General features: G+C 51.0%; 1 protein-coding gene across 3 annotated transcripts in view; it reads left to right on the top strand.

Annotated features, from left to right (window-relative positions):
* The window catches only part of ank2 (ankyrin 2), a 182,276-nt gene that overhangs the window by 39,602 nt on the left and 123,101 nt on the right, over positions 1-19,573 (top strand). Inside the window, exon 1 of one of the 3 annotated variants that reach the window (XM_023949058.1) lies at positions 4,808-4,936. The exons of the other annotated variants lie outside the window; for them this stretch is intronic. Within the exon in view, the coding sequence (XP_023804826.1) occupies positions 4,901-4,936 (36 nt within the window). The 5' untranslated portion in view covers positions 4,808-4,900. Of the gene's footprint in view, positions 1-4,807; positions 4,937-19,573 lie in introns of those variants that run through there. 3 annotated transcript variants of the gene reach the window in all.

A 19,573-nucleotide genomic window follows, 5' to 3' on the forward strand; every position in this document is an offset into this window, starting at 1 on the left:
CTCCCTCATTCTTGTTTCCATGACAACTGACCCCTGTTTCCTCCATCAAACATTTCTGTGATACTCTGAAGCAGACGTTAACGACAGTGCCCTGCCTCTCATTAAAACGGTGTTATTGTCATTTAGACGAGCTTCATCCTGTTGTTACGCCTCAGTCAAAAGAAGGTGGGGGGGGGGGGGGTAACATACAGACAGAAGGTAAAACCAGAGAAATCACGATCTGAAGTGTTAATGAGCAGTAAATAGAAAAATAGAAACAAGTCAACAATATGAGGGGTAAATGTGTGTAAATGACGTCAGTTAAAGAAATGAACACAAGTTGGAAAACTGGAAAAAAGCTTGAAATGAAACCAGAAAGAAACTGGAGGAGCGGTTCTAAATAAAGTGCCAAAGGAAGGGTGGAAAGATGGTATCCATGCTTTACGCACAGCCTGGGGCTTTTGCCCCTGGTGGGGTCTCCCAGACCGGTCCTGGGGGAGGAGCCAGACGAAGATCGGATCAGAACCCCTTCATGAAAAGCTCCACCTCTTCCCACTTGTTTTTGTCCAGATGATGAAGCTAAAGCAGAGCATTGATACAGAACATTTATGTGACCGGAACTACTTTTTTAGGCGTGCATCACTTTTTATTCCACACCCAGCAGCCAATCAGAACTGAGTATTTACCCGGACCATGGTATCATTTTTGATAATGCATTAGCCTTTACTTAGTGTACAACTTGTTTTAAATTCTAAATTTACTACTTTCATTGCAGTTTTATTGATGCTATTTATAACTTCTGACAGTCTGTGTTTCTGCATTTTAAGCTAAAGTGAAGCAGAACCAAAACATTCTGAACAACGTTTTTGGGTTTTTAAGTGTTTGGTTAGATTATCACAGCATGACTGCTGTTTGTTTTTGGTTGGTTCCAGAGGGTTGTAGAAAAAAAATACACCACAAACAATACAGAATACAAATTACCAAGAAAAAAGAGTAATCATCAGAGATTTAAATCCCGTATTTTCTAATCCCATTCATCTCAGATTTTTATAACCCTAACCTAAAATAGCTTTAGAGGGAGCAGATTAAACAGAAATCTCTGATGCATTCATCTGCATTGTTCAACCCTGAAGAACCTCTGAGGAGCAAAAGGAAACATCTGCAGCTATGAGGCTGAGAAAGGCTGAGCGGGTCATTCTAGAGCGACCTGCAGGAGACTGAAGGCCTGTCTTTGGGTCCTCACATCACTTATGCACGACATTAGAATCCCCCCCCACTCAAATATGATTCTGAAGAAATAAAGAAATACAGCCCATATGAGCAAAGATGGAAAAAAACTGCTGGACTGGACGGAAAAGAGAAGAAAGAAGGAGAGAGAGAGGGATGTTAAAGATACTAAAGTATGGGGGGGGGTTAAAAAAGTTGGAGGATAAATAAGAAGTGGGAGGGGCCTAATTGTTGCTGGAGGTTTGTCATCGTTACTGTCAGGTGTAGGTCTTAGTCCAGTGGGCGGGGCCTGTCCACGCACAAATAAAACCTGAACCTGATGGAGAAAATCATCTCACTGTCATCAGCAGCAGGTCCAACAGTCCATCCATCCATGTCCGTGTTTTGGTGAACTGCCCGCTGAAACCCACTCCACCGTCACAGGAAGCAAGTTGAGCTAATATGTGGCTGTAAAATCAACGAATGGGGACAGACGGATGGGGTCCAGAACACCGCTGGTACCAGATCTGCAACGGTGGCCACAATCCTGCGAGAGCCTTGAGAAGACCAGGCCAACGCTGGACTCACTTCAGTGCCCCCCCCCCCCTGCCGTTGTGGCACATTGGAATTATGGCTTTGAACCTGACACTGCTAGTTTGGGGACCCCGGCGCTGCCGTCATGGAGCTTGGGCTGGTGTGGAGGTCCTACTGTGTCTTCTGGCTTCGCTGCTGGACTCGGCCAGACGAAGACTCCCAGCGTCTCCTGTACCGGTTTAAACCGGGGTTTAGATTGAGCGACCTGTCCACTGCTGCCTGGCTGGAGCTTGACCCGGGTACGTCTCTTCCTCGCCACCTGAAGCCTCAGCTTTATGACCCGCACCCACACCAGAGGAAGGCGCTGCCGTCTGCTGCGTGAGGCGGTGACCAGACCCTCAGACAAGCCAATTGGGGTTTATACGCCATAAACTCTGTGTCACTGAGTTCAGGAGATTCACTCCCAACAAACTGGAGTTTCATCTGGAACTACTACCTTCCTGCGAAGCCACTCGATGGGTCACGAAACAATAAAAACAGGAAATGTTGTGAATTGTTATCATCTCTTCACATTAGATACGGTAGGATTTTATTCACTGTGAGGCCTTAAATCTACAGAGCAGTATCTGACGGCCAACTCACAGAAGAGGACACACCCTGGCCTTGGTTGGGGTTAGGGTTGACCTATAGCCGGTCCGCCGTACCGTCCTCTGTTACATCAGACCACGGCTGTGAGTTTTAGTGATCCAGCAGGAAGCCTCGGGGAGAACTGCGAGGAAGCAGTTTATAAATGCTAAAGGCTGAAAGCTTTATTGATATTTGAAACAAGCTTCTGCTCAGATTGTATTTTGTTAGCATCTCGGTTTAAATGTATTTTTTTAGCTTCAAAGTGCTTTGAGTGGTTCAAACATTAAAAAATCCTGTTGTGTTTCTATAAACAGAGTTTGACGTCTGACAAAGCTATGACCCATCCTCTTTTGTGGGGAAGCTCCTGATTAGATTAGGAGGAAGGCTGAGGTTCAGAGACGCGATGAACTGAAGCCCACGTCCAGAAACACGGCCCGTCATACAAAAGAGCCGTGGAGACATGACGGCTCACGGAGCAGAAAAAAGGACGGCCTGTTCATCGGCGCAGAAAGATGGCCTTGTTGTGGAAGACCGTGGACTTCACCTCGCCTCCTCAGCGCTTCAAAGTGACAGTTGGACAGACAGACAAAGCCCTGCTGTTCTCTGGGTCTGCCAGACTCTGGTCGATGCTTGTTTTTGAAGAGGTTCGGATGCAGGGGGGGTCCAGTCCTTCCAGTACAGCTGCAGGTTACAAACAGTTTAACAGTCATGAGGGAGACGCTCCATGAACGGAGGACTTCACTTCCCATCCATCTTCATGATGAAGAAAACATTTGCCCTTCATTTTGAATGCAGCCTGTCCATCACTGTCAGCATGCATGAAGCAGGTCGTGAACTCAGGGGTCCTGGAGGAACTCAGGGGTCCTGGAGGAACTCAGGGGTCCTGGAGGAACTCAGGGGTCCTGGAGGAACTCAGGGGTCCTGGAGGAACTCAGAGGTCCTGGAGGAACTCAGGGGTCCTGGAGGAACTCAGGGGTCCTGGAGGAACTCAGGGGTCCTGGAGGAACTCAGGGGTCCTGGAGGAACTCAGAGGTCCTGGAGGAACTCAGAGGTCCTGGAGGAACTCAGAGGTCCTGGAGGAACTCAGGGGTCCTGGAGGAACTCAGGGGTCCTGGAGGAACTCAGGGGTCCTGGAGGAACTCAGAGGTCCTGGAACCTCCAAGCATTAGGCGTTCAATAAATGAGCCAACAATCAGGAGAAAGCCAACAGCAGAGTGTTGACTGTTGCTGTCAGCAGTCCGTTCCTCAGACAGATGAGTCGACTTAGTTTCTGAACTCAACTCCAGTTTCTAGCAAACACTTGTTTTTGTTGACACTCAGTACCAGTCCAAACTTTTACCTCACAAAAATGATCAGTTTTATTAAGGTTTAACCTCGGTGAAATTCTTTCAGATGCAGCGTTTCAAAGCCTAAAAGTAGACTTATTTTTGGCTTTCGAAGCAGACAGCAAAGAAAGAATTTCATTGTGCAGGGAAACCCGTTTCTTAATGTCCATATGACAATAAACCCTTTGAATCTTGAATGAAAACGATGAGTCAGCATTTCTGTTTCAACTGCTGGAAACCAGTTTTTATGACATTTGTCCAATTCTAGTTGATAAACTGATAATGTGATTATATGTCGTAATATAAGATGAAGGTATAGCATTTCCTTCCTCTCTGGGTCAAGTTACCGGAGGTTTTAATGCCTCATGAACCAAACTGACTTTGATCATTACACGACAGAATTTTAAACTGAACAGTTCTTTGGTTGTTTTTCAGGTAGGGATGAATACAGGATCTAGATATTCATACTGCTTTGAATGCTGCACTGAATGATTTAAACTTCATTCAAAAAAACAGAAGAACCAGCCTGAGGAGGTTTAAACTGCATCCAGTCTGGCGCCCCCTGCTGACAGAAACTGATCACTGCAGTTGTACAGAGGAGGGCGTTAGTGAGACACACTTGGATCAAACTCCGTTTTTGATGCCTCAAACCCTCAGACCGTGTGGCGTCCGTGACGTTCCTTTTCTAAAGGGGTTGCTTTGTGTCACAGTTCTCATAAACTTCTTTCCCGTCTTTCTGACTCATGGAAACTCAGCTCAAAGGCTCCAAACGTTTCCAAACTTTTTCCCGCTCCTAAATCTTTCTAACAATGACTTCACACTTTCAAGAGCCGAGGCGGCTCAGACGTTTGGTCAAGACGCCCTGAGAGGAAGTGGTTGTGAGTATGTGCTGTGCAAACATGTTGGGATTGAATCTTTGTTTGTGTGCACACACACCATTCATTGTCTCTTAGTTGCAACTTTCTGATTCTAGGTCAGTAGAAAAGACGTCTCTATTTTTGTCCACTTAATCCCCTTTAAGAATGCACACAGGCCTCCGTGTGTGTGTGTGTGTGTGTGTGTCTGTCAGCTGCAGTGTGTTAATACCTCCAGCACATTACACACTAATCCCAAACACTGTCGCGGGACCGTCCCGCCTCTCCTCCTGTACCTCCACTCCGCCGTGGCTCCCTCCAGCACACCCTGGATAGTTTTCATGCAGGGGCATTGTGGCCTCTTTGGGGGCACCCATGAGCTCAGGCATGGTGGTGGGAGCATCAGGACAGGTAAGCGGGGCTTCTTCTCTGTTGCTGACCTGGCGTTAGAGGCTTAGAGCTCTGCAGCACGTCGGGAACGACATGCAGGATGTGATCAATGCTTCAGGTGTGAACACACTGAGGAGTGTGACAAACCGAAACGGGGAAAGCTTCAGGAACAGGATCCTCTTCAGAAGTGTAACCCCCCCCTGCCAAACACTGTAACAGGTGTCTTTGCATTTTTCTGAAAGAACCTGAAAAAAACCCAACCAAAGTGGCTTTTCTTGTAAATCAAAGAGCATTTCTGATTTTGGCTTAGAGGCAAACGTTTGTAGGAAGCATTTCTGGGAAATTCTCCTTCCTGTTATCTCTGCCAAACTTTACCTCAGAAACCAGCCGCTGTGCCCCCCCACAGACCCTCTGTGCTCTCATGACCCTTTTTTGGACAGTTGGATGGTTTTGCCCTCTTTGTTTCTAACCTCTAATCCATCATAACCAGGATTCCCCGCTTCGTCTTTCCTCCTGGATTTAAATCCCACTCATTAGCGGTACAGGCTAACAGGCTAACAGGCTAACAGGCTAGTTAAGCAGGTTTTTGTGTTTGTGAACCAAACTAAGGCTCACATAAGTTCAGTGTGGAAGTAAAATACTACTGAAGTCCACGCTAAGTCCACCCTGAATATTGTTTTTGACCAAAGACTTGCAATGATAGTTGAAATGATTCAAATTAGGGCTGAAAACTCATGATATTAGTGATCAATACTGCGATGATGATATAACTTGCGATAAATGAACAAAAAGCAAAAACAACAAAAATATTTCCATTTCACTGCAACAGTTTAAATTAAATAAGTGTTAAAGTACCATATAAATGTTATTTTCCAAATGACCCTTGTTTAATTTTTAGGCCAACATCCAACATAAAAGCTCCATCTGATTGGTGCATGAAGGGATTTATTCAATTCATTAAATAGTTCAAGTTGCCATTAGATTGTTTTAGCACATTTAAGGTTTACCATTTATTCAGATTTTCACAGACATTTGTAACATGGACATTGCACAGCTTGAAATCGCAATAACGAACGGTGGTAATTGTGCAGGCCTGCTTCTAACCAGCAGGGGGCGCATCGACTTCTCTGAACTGTTTCCCAGAAAGTTCTGCAGCCTTTTTGAAAGCTCTGAAACGCTTCCTTCACGCTTCACTCAGCAGCTCGTGATGTTTCCTCCTAGTTTGTGGCTCCTCTTTAACCCTTGTGCTATCTTAGATGACCCCTCCCTCACATTCACGTGTTCTCCCTACCATGACAAAGGTGGGTATCCCTTATTCTATCCTAGACACTTTAGCATTGGGAGTTGGGTCATCTAGACCCACTAGACAGTGCTCTGAACCTTTTTTCTTCAATGATTTGTGATCTTCACTGGTGTCCATGGATTACATGAAATCTTTCCACCTTTATCCACCTTTGTCATGGTAGGGAGAACACCTCAATGGAAGGGGGGGTCATCTAAGATAGCACAAGGGATAAAAACACCCTTAGCTGTGGGGCTTAGAGGGGGGAGGAGCCACTGCACAGGTAAATCATCGGCTTCTCTGTTTGAACAACAGTGCAATGGTGAGAATATCCTTTATATCCTTTAAACTGAAGAGGGCCAGAGCTCCTCCCCCCATCATGCAGACCTTCTACAGGGGGGGGCCATGGTGAGCATCCTGACCAGCTGCATCACCGTGTGGTACGGAGCCTGCAACGCGTCCTGCCGGAAGACTCTGCAGCACATTGTGAGAACAGCTGAGAAGATCGTTGGTGTCCCTCTTACTGGCCCCTCGGACATTTACCGCTCCCGCCTCACTCGCAAAGCCATCAGGATTGCAGGGGACCCCTCACACCCATCCCAGAGACACTTCAACCTGCTGCCATCAGGGAGGAGGCTGCAAAGTCTGCAGGCCAGAACCAGCAGACTAAAAGACAGTTTCCTCCATCAGGCGATAAGGACACTCAACTCCCTCCCTGCCCTCCCCCCTCTGGCCCCTCCACTCCGTCCTACAAGCCCACACTGAAAACTTTCACAACAGTTCAGATCACCACCTTCACCAAAGACTGCCATCACTGACTCATCCACTTACTGTTCTCAGCACTGTTGTCACTTTAAACTGCCGCTTTAACCATCTCATTGCTCTCTGCACTGTTTAGACTACTGTTATTCTTCTTATTATTGCTGTCTTTTTATCTATTTTTTAAGTCGTTTATTTATTTATTTTTTATATGCTGCTTGCACTGTGGGGTGAGAGGAAAGCAATTTCATCTGTGCTGTATGTCTTTATGGATGCAGTACATTTGACAATAAAGCCGACTTTGACTTTGACTTTGACTTATTGTCATTCCATGCAGATGTGGAACAATCTAAAAGTGCATTTTGTGGACAGTCCAGCAGCAAATTCACAGATTCTGATAGGACAAGAAGAAGTTTATGATAAAAGTTGTGGAGGAAAGGATTATTCCAAAAAGGAAAACTATTCTTTCCTCAATAATTCTACCAGCCTCTGGCAAAAGAAAAAGAAAACGTTTTGAGTCTGTCAGACCTTGTCCCTGAACCAGTTCAAGCTTTGGTGAGACGGAGGACAAGGACGTTGTCTCCAAGGAGGACAGAGGTTGACCGCTGCTCCACTGCTGATGTGCTGGGGGGAGCACACGCTCCTTTTGATTGCTGACCCCCCGTGGTCTTCCACTTCTGCTGAAGTAACATTCTGCAAGATAAGGGTCTGTGATGGTGGTCGATCATGGGGTCTGTGATGGTGGTCCATCATGGGGTCTGTGATGGTGGTCCATCATGGGGTCTGTGATGGTGGTCTGCAATGGTGGTCCATCATGGGGTCTGTGATGGTGGTCTGCAATGGTGGTCCATCATAGGGGACTGTGATGGTGGTCCATCATGGGGTCCGTGATGGTGGTCCATCATGGGGTCTGTGATGGTGGTCTGCAATGGTGGTCCATCATGGGGTCTGTGATGGTGGTCTGCAATGGTGGTCCATCATAGGGGTCTGTGATGTTGGTCCATCATGGGGTCTGTGATGGTGGTCTGCAATGGTGGTCCATCATGGGGTCTGTGATGGTGGTCTGCAATGGTGGTCCATCATAGGGGTCTGTGATGTTGGTCCATCATGGGGTCTGTGATGGTGGTCTGCAATGGTGGTCCATCATGGGGTCTGTGATGGTGGTCCATCATGGGGTCCGTGATGGTGGTCCATCATGGGGTCTGTGATGTTGGTCCATAATGGGGTCTGTGATGGTGGTCTGCAATGGTGGTCCATCATGGGGTCTGTGATGGTGGTCCATCATGGGGTCCGTGATGGTGGTCCATCATGGGGTATGTGATGGTGGTCCATCATGGGGTCTGTGATGGTGGTCTGCAATGGTGGTCCATCATAGGGGTCTGTGATGTTGGTCCATCATGGGGTCTGTGATGGTGGTCCTTCAGAGGGGGTCCGTGATGGTGGTCCATCATGGGGTCCGTGATGGTGGTCCATCATGGGGTCTGTGATGGTGGTCTGGAATGGTGGTCCATCATGGGGGTCTGTGATGGTGGTCCATCATAAGGGTCTGCGATGGTGGTCTGCAATGGTGGTCCATCATGGGGTCTGTAATGGAGGTCCATCATAGGGGTCTGTAATGGTGGTCTGCAATGGTGGTCCATCATGGGGTCTGTAATGGTGGTCCATCATAGGGTCTGTGATGGTGGTCCATCATGGGGTCTGTAATGGTGGTCCATCATGGGGGTCTGTGATGGTGGTCCATCATAAGGGTCTGCGATGGTGGTCTGCAATGGTGGTCCATCATGGGGTCTGTAATGGAGGTCCATCATAGGGGTCCGTGATGTTGGTCTGCAATGGTGGTCCGTCATGGGGTCTGTAATGGAGGTCCATCATAGGGGTCTGTAATGGTGGTCTGCAATGGTGGTCCATCATGGGGTCTGTAATGGATGTCCATCATAGGGTCTGTGATGGTGGTCCATCATGGGGTCTGTAATGGTGGTCTGCAATGGTGGTCCATCATGGGGTCTGTAATGGTGGTCCATCATAGGGTCTGTGATGGTGGTCCATCATGGGGTCTGTGATGGTGGTCCATCATGGGGTCTGTGATGGTGGTCTGCAATGGTGGTCCATCATGGGGTCTGTGATGGTGGTCTGCAATGGTGGTCCATCATAGGGGACTGTGATGGTGGTCCATCATGGGGTCCGTGATGGTGGTCCATCATGGGGTCTGTGATGGTGGTCTGCAATGGTGGTCCATCATGGGGTCTGTAATGGTGGTCCATCATGGGGTCTGTGATGGTGGTCCATCATGGGGTCTGTGATGGTGGTCCATCATGGGGTCTGTGATGGTGGTCTGCAATGGTGGTCCATCATGGGGTCTGTGATGGTGGTCTGCAATGGTGGTCCATCATAGGGGACTGTGATGGTGGTCCATCATGGGGTCTGTGATGGTGGTCTGCAATGGTGGTCCATCATGGGGTCTGTGATGGTGGTCTGCAATGGTGGTCCATCATAGGGGACTGTGATGGTGGTCCATCATGGGGTCCGTGATGGTGGTCCATCATGGGGTCTGTGATGGTGGTCTGCAATGGTGGTCCATCATGGGGTCTGTGATGGTGGTCTGCAATGGTGGTCCATCATAGGGGTCTGTGATGTTGGTCCATCATGGGGTCTGTGATGGTGGTCTGCAATGGTGGTCCATCATGGGGTCTGTGATGGTGGTCTGCAATGGTGGTCCATCATAGGGGTCTGTGATGTTGGTCCATCATGGGGTCTGTGATGGTGGTCTGCAATGGTGGTCCATCATGGGGTCTGTGATGGTGGTCCATCATGGGGTCCGTGATGGTGGTCCATCATGGGGTCTGTGATGTTGGTCCATCATGGGGTCTGTGATGGTGGTCTGCAATGGTGGTCCATCATGGGGTCTGTGATGGTGGTCCATCATGGGGTCCGTGATGGTGGTCCATCATGGGGTATGTGATGGTGGTCCATCATGGGGTCTGTGATGGTGGTCTGCAATGGTGGTCCATCATAGGGGTCTGTGATGTTGGTCCATCATGGGGTCTGTGATGGTGGTCCTTCAGAGGGGGTCCGTGATGGTGGTCCATCATGGGGTCCGTGATGGTGGTCCATCATGGGGTCTGTGATGGTGGTCTGGAATGGTGGTCCATCATGGGGGTCTGTGATGGTGGTCCATCATAAGGGTCTGCGATGGTGGTCTGCAATGGTGGTCCATCATGGGGTCTGTAATGGAGGTCCATCATAGGGGTCTGTAATGGTGGTCTGCAATGGTGGTCCATCATGGGGTCTGTAATGGTGGTCCATCATAGGGTCTGTGATGGTGGTCCATCATGGGGTCTGTAATGGTGGTCCATCATGGGGGTCTGTGATGGTGGTCCATCATAAGGGTCTGCGATGGTGGTCTGCAATGGTGGTCCATCATGGGGTCTGTAATGGAGGTCCATCATAGGGGTCCGTGATGTTGGTCTGCAATGGTGGTCCGTCATGGGGTCTGTAATGGAGGTCCATCATAGGGATCTGTAATGGTGGTCTGCAATGGTGGTCCATCATGGGGTCTGTAATGGATGTCCATCATAGGGTCTGTGATGGTGGTCCATCATGGGGTCTGTAATGGTGGTCTGCAATGGTGGTCCATCATGGGGTCTGTAATGGTGGTCCATCATAGGGTCTGTGATGGTGGTCCATCATGGGGTCTGTGATGGTGGTCTGCAATGGTGGTCCATCATAGGGGTCTGTGATGTTGGTCCATCATGGGGTCTGTGATGGTGGTCCTTCAGAGGGGGTCCGTGATGTTGGTCCATCATGGGGTCTGTGATGGTGGTCCTTCAGAGGGGGTCCGTGATGGTGGTCCATCATGGGGTCTGTGATGGTGGTCCATCATAGGGGTCCGTGATGGTGGTCCATCATGGGGTCTGTAATGGTGATCTGCAATGGTGGTCCATCATGGGGTCTGTAATGGTGGTCCATCATAGGGTCTGTGATGGTGGTCCATCATGGGGTCTGTAATGGTGGTCTGCAATGGTGGTCCATCATTGGGTCTGTAATGGTGGTCCATCATGGGGTCTGTAATGGTGGTCCATCATGGGGTCTGTAATGGTGGTCTGTAATGGTGGTCCATCATGGGGTTTGTAATGGTGGTCCATCATGGGGTCTGTAATGGTGGTCCATCATAGGGTCTGCAATCAATCCTTTTTGATTGCTGACCCCCCGTGGTCTTCAACATCTGCTGAAGTAACGTTCTGGAAGATAAGGGTCTGTAATGGTGGTCCATCATGGGGTCTGTGATGGTGGTCCATCATGGGGTCTGTGATGGTGGTCCATCATGGGGTCTGTGATGGTGGTCTGCAATGGTGGTCCATCATGGGGTCTGTGATGGTGGTCTGCAATGGTGGTCCATCATAGGGGACTGTGATGGTGGTCCATCATGGGGTCCGTGATGGTGGTCCATCATGGGGTCTGTGATGGTGGTCTGCAATGGTGGTCCATCATGGGGTCTGTGATGGTGGTCTGCAATGGTGGTCCATCATAGGGGTCTGTGATGTTGGTCCATCATGGGGTCTGTGATGGTGGTCTGCAATGGTGGTCCATCATGGGGTCTGTGATGGTGGTCCATCATGGGGTCCGTGATGGTGGTCCATCATGGGGTCTGTGATGTTGGTCCATCATGGGGTCTGTGATGGTGGTCTGCAATGGTGGTCCATCATGGGGTCTGTGATGGTGGTCCATCATGGGGTCCGTGATGGTGGTCCATCATGGGGTATGTGATGGTGGTGCATCATGGGGTCTGTGATGGTGGTCTGCAATGGTGGACCATCATAGGGGTCTGTGATGTTGGTCCATCATGGGGTCTGTGATGGTGGTCCTTCAGAGGGGGTCCGTGATGGTGGTCCATCATGGGGTCCGTGATGGTGGTCCATCATGGGGTCTGTGATGGTGGTCTGGAATGGTGGTCCATCATGGGGGTCTGTGATGGTGGTCCATCATAAGGGTCTGCGATGGTGGTCTGCAATGGTGGTCCATCATGGGGTCTGTAATGGAGGTCCATCATAGGGGTCTGTAATGGTGGTCTGCAATGGTGGTCCATCATGGGGTCTGTAATGGTGGTCCATCATAGGGTCTGTGATGGTGGTCCATCATGGGGTCTGTAATGGTGGTCCATCATGGGGGTCTGTGATGGTGGTCCATCATAAGGGTCTGCGATGGTGGTCTGCAATGGTGGTCCATCATGGGGTCTGTAATGGAGGTCCATCATAGGGGTCCGTGATGTTGGTCTGCAATGGTGGTCCGTCATGGGGTCTGTAATGGAGGTCCATCATAGGGGTCTGTAATGGTGGTCTGCAATGGTGGTCCATCATGGGGTCTGTAATGGTGGTCCATCATAGGGTCTGTGATGGTGGTCCATCATGGGGTCTGTAATGGTGGTCTGCAATGGTGGTCCATCATGGGGTCTGTAATGGTGGTCCATCATAGGGTCTGTGATGGTGCTCCATCATGGGGTCTGTGATGGTGGTCTGCAATGGTGGTCCATCATAGGGGTCTGTGATGTTGGTCCATCATGGGGTCTGTGATGGTGGTCCTTCAGAGGGGGTCCGTGATGTTGGTCCATCATGGGGTCTGTGATGGTGGTCCTTCAGAGGGGGTCCGTGATGGTGGTCCATCATGGGGTCTGTGATGGTGGTCCATCATAGGGGTCCGTGATGGTGGTCCATCATGGGGTCTGTAATGGTGATCTGCAATGGTGGTCCATCATGGGGTCTGTGATGGTGGTCCATCATGGGGTCTGTAATGGTGGTCCATCATGGGGGTCTGTGATGGTGGTCCATCATAAGGGTCTGCGATGGTGGTCTGCAATGGTGGTCCATCATGGGGTCTGTAATGGAGGTCCATCATAGGGGTCCGTGATGTTGGTCTGCAATGGTGGTCCGTCATGGGGTCTGTAATGGAGGTCCATCATAGGGGTCTGTAATGGTGGTCTGCAATGGTGGTCCATCATGGGGTCTGTAATGGATGTCCATCATAGGGTCTGTGATGGTGGTCCATCATGGGGTCTGTAATGGTGGTCTGCAATGGTGGTCCATCATGGGGTCTGTAATGGTGGTCCATCATAGGGTCTGTGATGGTGGTCCATCATGGGGTCTGTGATGGTGGTCCATCATGGGGTCTGTGATGGTGGTCTGCAATGGTGGTCCATCATGGGGTCTGTGATGGTGGTCTGCAATGGTGGTCCATCATAGGGGACTGTGATGGTGGTCCATCATGGGGTCCGTGATGGTGGTCCATCATGGGGTCTGTGATGGTGGTCTGCAATGGTGGTCCATCATGGGGTCTGTAATGGTGGTCCATCATGGGGTCTGTGATGGTGGTCCATCATGGGGTCTGTGATGGTGGTCCATCATGGGGTCTGTGATGGTGGTCTGCAATGGTGGTCCATCATGGGGTCTGTGATGGTGGTCTGCAATGGTGGTCCATCATAGGGGACTGTGATGGTGGTCCATCATGGGGTCTGTGATGGTGGTCTGCAATGGTGGTCCATCATGGGGTCTGTGATGGTGGTCTGCAATGGTGGTCCATCATAGGGGACTGTGATGGTGGTCCATCATGGGGTCCGTGATGGTGGTCCATCATGGGGTCTGTGATGGTGGTCTGCAATGGTGGTCCATCATGGGGTCTGTGATGGTGGTCTGCAATGGTGGTCCATCATAGGGGTCTGTGATGTTGGTCCATCATGGGGTCTGTGATGGTGGTCTGCAATGGTGGTCCATCATGGGGTCTGTGATGGTGGTCTGCAATGGTGGTCCATCATAGGGGTCTGTGATGTTGGTCCATCATGGGGTCTGTGATGGTGGTCTGCAATGGTGGTCCATCATGGGGTCTGTGATGGTGGTCCATCATGGGGTCCGTGATGGTGGTCCATCATGGGGTCTGTGATGTTGGTCCATCATGGGGTCTGTGATGGTGGTCTGCAATGGTGGTCCATCATGGGGTCTGTGATGGTGGTCCATCATGGGGTCCGTGATGGTGGTCCATCATGGGGTATGTGATGGTGGTCCATCATGGGGTCTGTGATGGTGGTCTGCAATGGTGGTCCATCATAGGGGTCTGTGATGTTGGTCCATCATGGGGTCTGTGATGGTGGTCCTTCAGAGGGGGTCCGTGATGGTGGTCCATCATGGGGTCCGTGATGGTGGTCCATCATGGGGTCTGTGATGGTGGTCTGGAATGGTGGTCCATCATGGGGGTCTGTGATGGTGGTCCATCATAAGGGTCTGCGATGGTGGTCTGCAATGGTGGTCCATCATGGGGTCTGTAATGGAGGTCCATCATAGGGGTCTGTAATGGTGGTCTGCAATGGTGGTCCATCATGGGGTCTGTAATGGTGGTCCATCATAGGGTCTGTGATGGTGGTCCATCATGGGGTCTGTAATGGTGGTCCATCATGGGGGTCTGTGATGGTGGTCCATCATAAGGGTCTGCGATGGTGGTCTGCAATGGTGGTCCATCATGGGGTCTGTAATGGAGGTCCATCATAGGGGTCCGTGATGTTGGTCTGCAATGGTGGTCCGTCATGGGGTCTGTAATGGAGGTCCATCATAGGGGTCTGTAATGGTGGTCTGCAATGGTGGTCCATCATGGGGTCTGTAATGGATGTCCATCATAGGGTCTGTGATGGTGGTCCATCATGGGGTCTGTAATGGTGGTCTGCAATGGTGGTCCATCATGGGGTCTGTAATGGTGGTCCATCATAGGGTCTGTGATGGTGGTCCATCATGGGGTCTGTGATGGTGGTCTGCAATGGTGGTCCATCATAGGGGTCTGTGATGTTGGTCCATCATGGGGTCTGTGATGGTGGTCCTTCAGAGGGGGTCCGTGATGTTGGTCCATCATGGGGTCTGTGATGGTGGTCCTTCAGAGGGGGTCCGTGATGGTGGTCCATCATGGGGTCTGTGATGGTGGTCCATCATAGGGGTCCGTGATGGTGGTCCATCATGGGGTCTGTAATGGTGATCTGCAATGGTGGTCCATCATGGGGTCTGTAATGGTGGTCCATCATAGGGTCTGTGATGGTGGTCCATCATGGGGTCTGTAATGGTGGTCTGCAATGGTGGTCCATCATTGGGTCTGTAATGGTGGTCCATCATGGGGTCTGTAATGGTGGTCCATCATGGGGTCTGTAATGGTGGTCTGTAATGGTGGTCCATCATGGGGTTTGTAATGGTGGTCCATCATGGGGTCTGTAATGGTGGTCCATCATAGGGTCTGCAATCAATCCTTTTTGATTGCTGACCCCCCGTGGTCTTCAACATCTGCTGAAGTAACGTTCTGGAAGATAAGGGTCTGTAATGGTGGTCCATCATGGGGTCTGTGATGGTGGTCCATCATGGGGTCTGTGATGGTGGTCCATCATGGGGTCTGTGATGGTGGTCTGCAATGGTGGTCCATCATGGGGTCTGTGATGGTGGTCTGCAATGGTGGTCCATCATAGGGGACTGTGATGGTGGTCCATCATGGGGTCCGTGATGGTGGTCCATCATGGGGTCTGTGATGGTGGTCTGCAATGGTGGTCCATCATGGGGTCTGTGATGGTGGTCTGCAATGGTGGTCCATCATAGGGGTCTGTGATGTTGGTCCATCATGGGGTCTGTGATGGTGGTCTGCAATGGTGGTCCATCATGGGGTCTGTGATGGTGGTCCATCATGGGGTCCGTGATGGTGGTCCATCATGGGGTCTGTGATGTTGGTCCATCATGGGGTCTGTGATGGTGGTCTGCAATGGTGGTCCATCATGGGGTCTGTGATGGTGGTCCATCATGGGGTCCGTGATGGTGGTCCATCATGGGGTATGTGATGGTGGTGCATCATGGGGTCTGTGATGGTGGTCTGCAATGGTGGACCATCATAGGGGTCTGTGATGTTGGTCCATCATGGGGTCTGTGATGGTGGTCCTTCAGAGGGGGTCCGTGATGGTGGTCCATCATGGGGTCCGTGATGGTGGTCCATCATGGGGTCTGTGATGGTGGTCTGGAATGGTGGTCCATCATGGGGGTCTGTGATGGTGGTCCATCATAAGGGTCTGCGATGGTGGTCTGCAATGGTGGTCCATCATGGGGTCTGTAATGGAGGTCCATCATAGGGGTCTGTAATGGTGGTCTGCAATGGTGGTCCATCATGGGGTCTGTAATGGTGGTCCATCATAGGGTCTGTGATGGTGGTCCATCATGGGGTCTGTAATGGTGGTCCATCATGGGGTCTGTGATGGTGGTCCATCATAAGGGTCTGCATGGTGGTCTGCAATGGTGGTCCATCATGGGGTCTGTAATGGAGGTCCATCATAGGGGTCCGTGATGTTGGTCTGCAATGGTGGTCCGTCATGGGGTCTGTAATGGAGGTCCATCATAGGGGTCTGTAATGGTGGTCTGCAATGGTGGTCCATCATGGGGTCTGTAATGGTGGTCCATCATAGGGTCTGTGATGGTGGTCCATCATGGGGTCTGTAATGGTGGTCTGCAATGGTGGTCCATCATGGGGTCTGTAATGGTGGTCCATCATAGGGTCTGTGATGGTGGTCCATCATGGGGTCTGTGATGGTGGTCTGCAATGGTGGTCCATCATAGGGGTCTGTGATGTTGGTCCATCATGGGGTCTGTGATGGTGGTCCTTCAGAGGGGGTCCGTGATGTTGGTCCATCATGGGGTCTGTGATGGTGGTCCTTCAGAGGGGGTCCGTGATGGTGGTCCATCATGGGGTCTGTGATGGTGGTCCATCATAGGGGTCCGTGATGGTGGTCCATCATGGGGTCTGTAATGGTGATCTGCAATGGTGGTCCATCATGGGGTCTGTGATGGTGGTCCATCATGGGGTCTGTAATGGTGGTCCATCATGGGGGTCTGTGATGGTGGTCCATCATAAGGGTCTGCGATGGTGGTCTGCAATGGTGGTCCATCATGGGGTCTGTAATGGAGGTCCATCATAGGGGTCCGTGATGTTGGTCTGCAATGGTGGTCCGTCATGGGGTCTGTAATGGAGGTCCATCATAGGGGTCTGTAATGGTGGTCTGCAATGGTGGTCCATCATGGGGTCTGTAATGGATGTCCATCATAGGGTCTGTGATGGTGGTCCATCATGGGGTCTGTAATGGTGGTCTGCAATGGTGGTCCATCATGGGGTCTGTAATGGTGGTCCATCATAGGGTCTGTGATGGTGGTCCATCATGGGGTCTGTGATGGTGGTCCATCATGGGGTCTGTGATGGTGGTCTGCAATGGTGGTCCATCATGGGGTCTGTGATGGTGGTCTGCAATGGTGGTCCATCATAGGGGACTGTGATGGTGGTCCATCATGGGGTCCGTGATGGTGGTCCATCATGGGGTCTGTGATGGTGGTCTGCAATGGTGGTCCATCATGGGGTCTGTAATGGTGGTCCATCATGGGGTCTGTGATGGTGGTCCATCATGGGGTCTGTGATGGTGGTCCATCATGGGGTCTGTGATGGTGGTCTGCAATGGTGGTCCATCATGGGGTCTGTGATGGTGGTCTGCAATGGTGGTCCATCATAGGGGACTGTGATGGTGGTCCATCATGGGGTCTGTGATGGTGGTCTGCAATGGTGGTCCATCATGGGGTCTGTGATGGTGGTCTGCAATGGTGGTCCATCATAGGGGACTGTGATGGTGGTCCATCATGGGGTCCGTGATGGTGGTCCATCATGGGGTCTGTGATGGTGGTCTGCAATGGTGGTCCATCATGGGGTCTGTGATGGTGGTCTGCAATGGTGGTCCATCATAGGGGTCTGTGATGTTGGTCCATCATGGGGTCTGTGATGGTGGTCTGCAATGGTGGTCCATCATGGGGTCTGTGATGGTGGTCTGCAATGGTGGTCCATCATAGGGGTCTGTGATGTTGGTCCATCATGGGGTCTGTGATGGTGGTCTGCAATGGTGGTCCATCATGGGGTCTGTGATGGTGGTCCATCATGGGGTCCGTGATGGTGGTCCATCATGGGGTCTGTGATGTTGGTCCATCATGGGGTCTGTGATGGTGGTCTGCAATGGTGGTCCATCATGGGGTCTGTGATGGTGGTCCATCATGGGGTCCGTGATGGTGGTCCATCATGGGGTATGTGATGGTGGTCCATCATGGGGTCTGTGATGGTGGTCTGCAATGGTGGTCCATCATAGGGGTCTGTGATGTTGGTCCATCATGGGGTCTGTGATGGTGGTCCTTCAGAGGGGGTCCGTGATGGTGGTCCATCATGGGGTCCGTGATGGTGGTCCATCATGGGGTCTGTGATGGTGGTCTGGAATGGTGGTCCATCATGGGGGTCTGTGATGGTGGTCCATCATAAGGGTCTGCGATGGTGGTCTGCAATGGTGGTCCATCATGGGGTCTGTAATGGAGGTCCATCATAGGGGTCTGTAATGGTGGTCTGCAATGGTGGTCCATCATGGGGTCTGTAATGGTGGTCCATCATAGGGTCTGTGATGGTGGTCCATCATGGGGTCTGTAATGGTGGTCCATCATGGGGGTCTGTGATGGTGGTCCATCATAAGGGTCTGCGATGGTGGTCTGCAATGGTGGTCCATCATGGGGTCTGTAATGGAGGTCCATCATAGGGGTCCGTGATGTTGGTCTGCAATGGTGGTCCGTCATGGGGTCTGTAATGGAGGTCCATCATAGGGGTCTGTAATGGTGGTCTGCAATGGTGGTCCATCATGGGGTCTGTAATGGATGTCCATCATAGGGTCTGTGATGGTGGTCCATCATGGGGTCTGTAATGGTGGTCTGCAATGGTGGTCCATCATGGGGTCTGTAATGGTGGTCCATCATAGGGTCTGTTATGGTGGTCCATCATGGGGTCTGTGATGGTGGTCTGCAATGGTGGTCCATTATAGGGGTCTGTGATGTTGGTCCATCATGGGGTCTGTGATGGTGGTCCTTCAGAGGGGGTCCGTGATGTTGGTCCATCATGGGGTCTGTGATGGTGGTCCTTCAGAGGGGGTCCGTGATGGTGGTCCATCATGGGGTCTGTGATGGTGGTCCATCATAGGGGTCCGTGATGGTGGTCCATCATGGGGTCTGTAATGGTGATCTGCAATGGTGGTCCATCATGGGGTCTGTAATGGTGGTCCATCATAGGGTCTGTGATGGTGGTCCATCATGGGGTCTGTAATGGTGGTCTGCAATGGTGGTCCATCATTGGGTCTGTAATGGTGGTCCATCATGGGGTCTGTAATGGTGGTCCATCATGGGGTCTGTAATGGTGGTCTGTAATGGTGGTCCATCATGGGGTTTGTAATGGTGGTCCATCATGGGGTCTGTAATGGTGGTCCATCATAGGGTCTGCAATCAATCCTTTTTGATTGCTGACCCCCCGTGGTCTTCAACATCTGCTGAAGTAACGTTCTGGAAGATAAGGGTCTGTAATGGTGGTCCATCATGGGGTCTGTGATGGTGGTCCATCATGGGGTCTGTGATGGTGGTCCATCATGGGGTCTGTGATGGTGGTCTGCAATGGTGGTCCATCATGGGGTCTGTGATGGTGGTCTGCAATGGTGGTCCATCATAGGGGACTGTGATGGTGGTCCATCATGGGGTCCGTGATGGTGGTCCATCATGGGGTCT

The sequence above is a fragment of the Oryzias latipes genome, chromosome 18 (assembly GCF_002234675.1).
Source record: "Oryzias latipes chromosome 18, ASM223467v1".
NCBI classification, from domain to species: Eukaryota; Metazoa; Chordata; class Actinopteri; order Beloniformes; family Adrianichthyidae; genus Oryzias; species Oryzias latipes.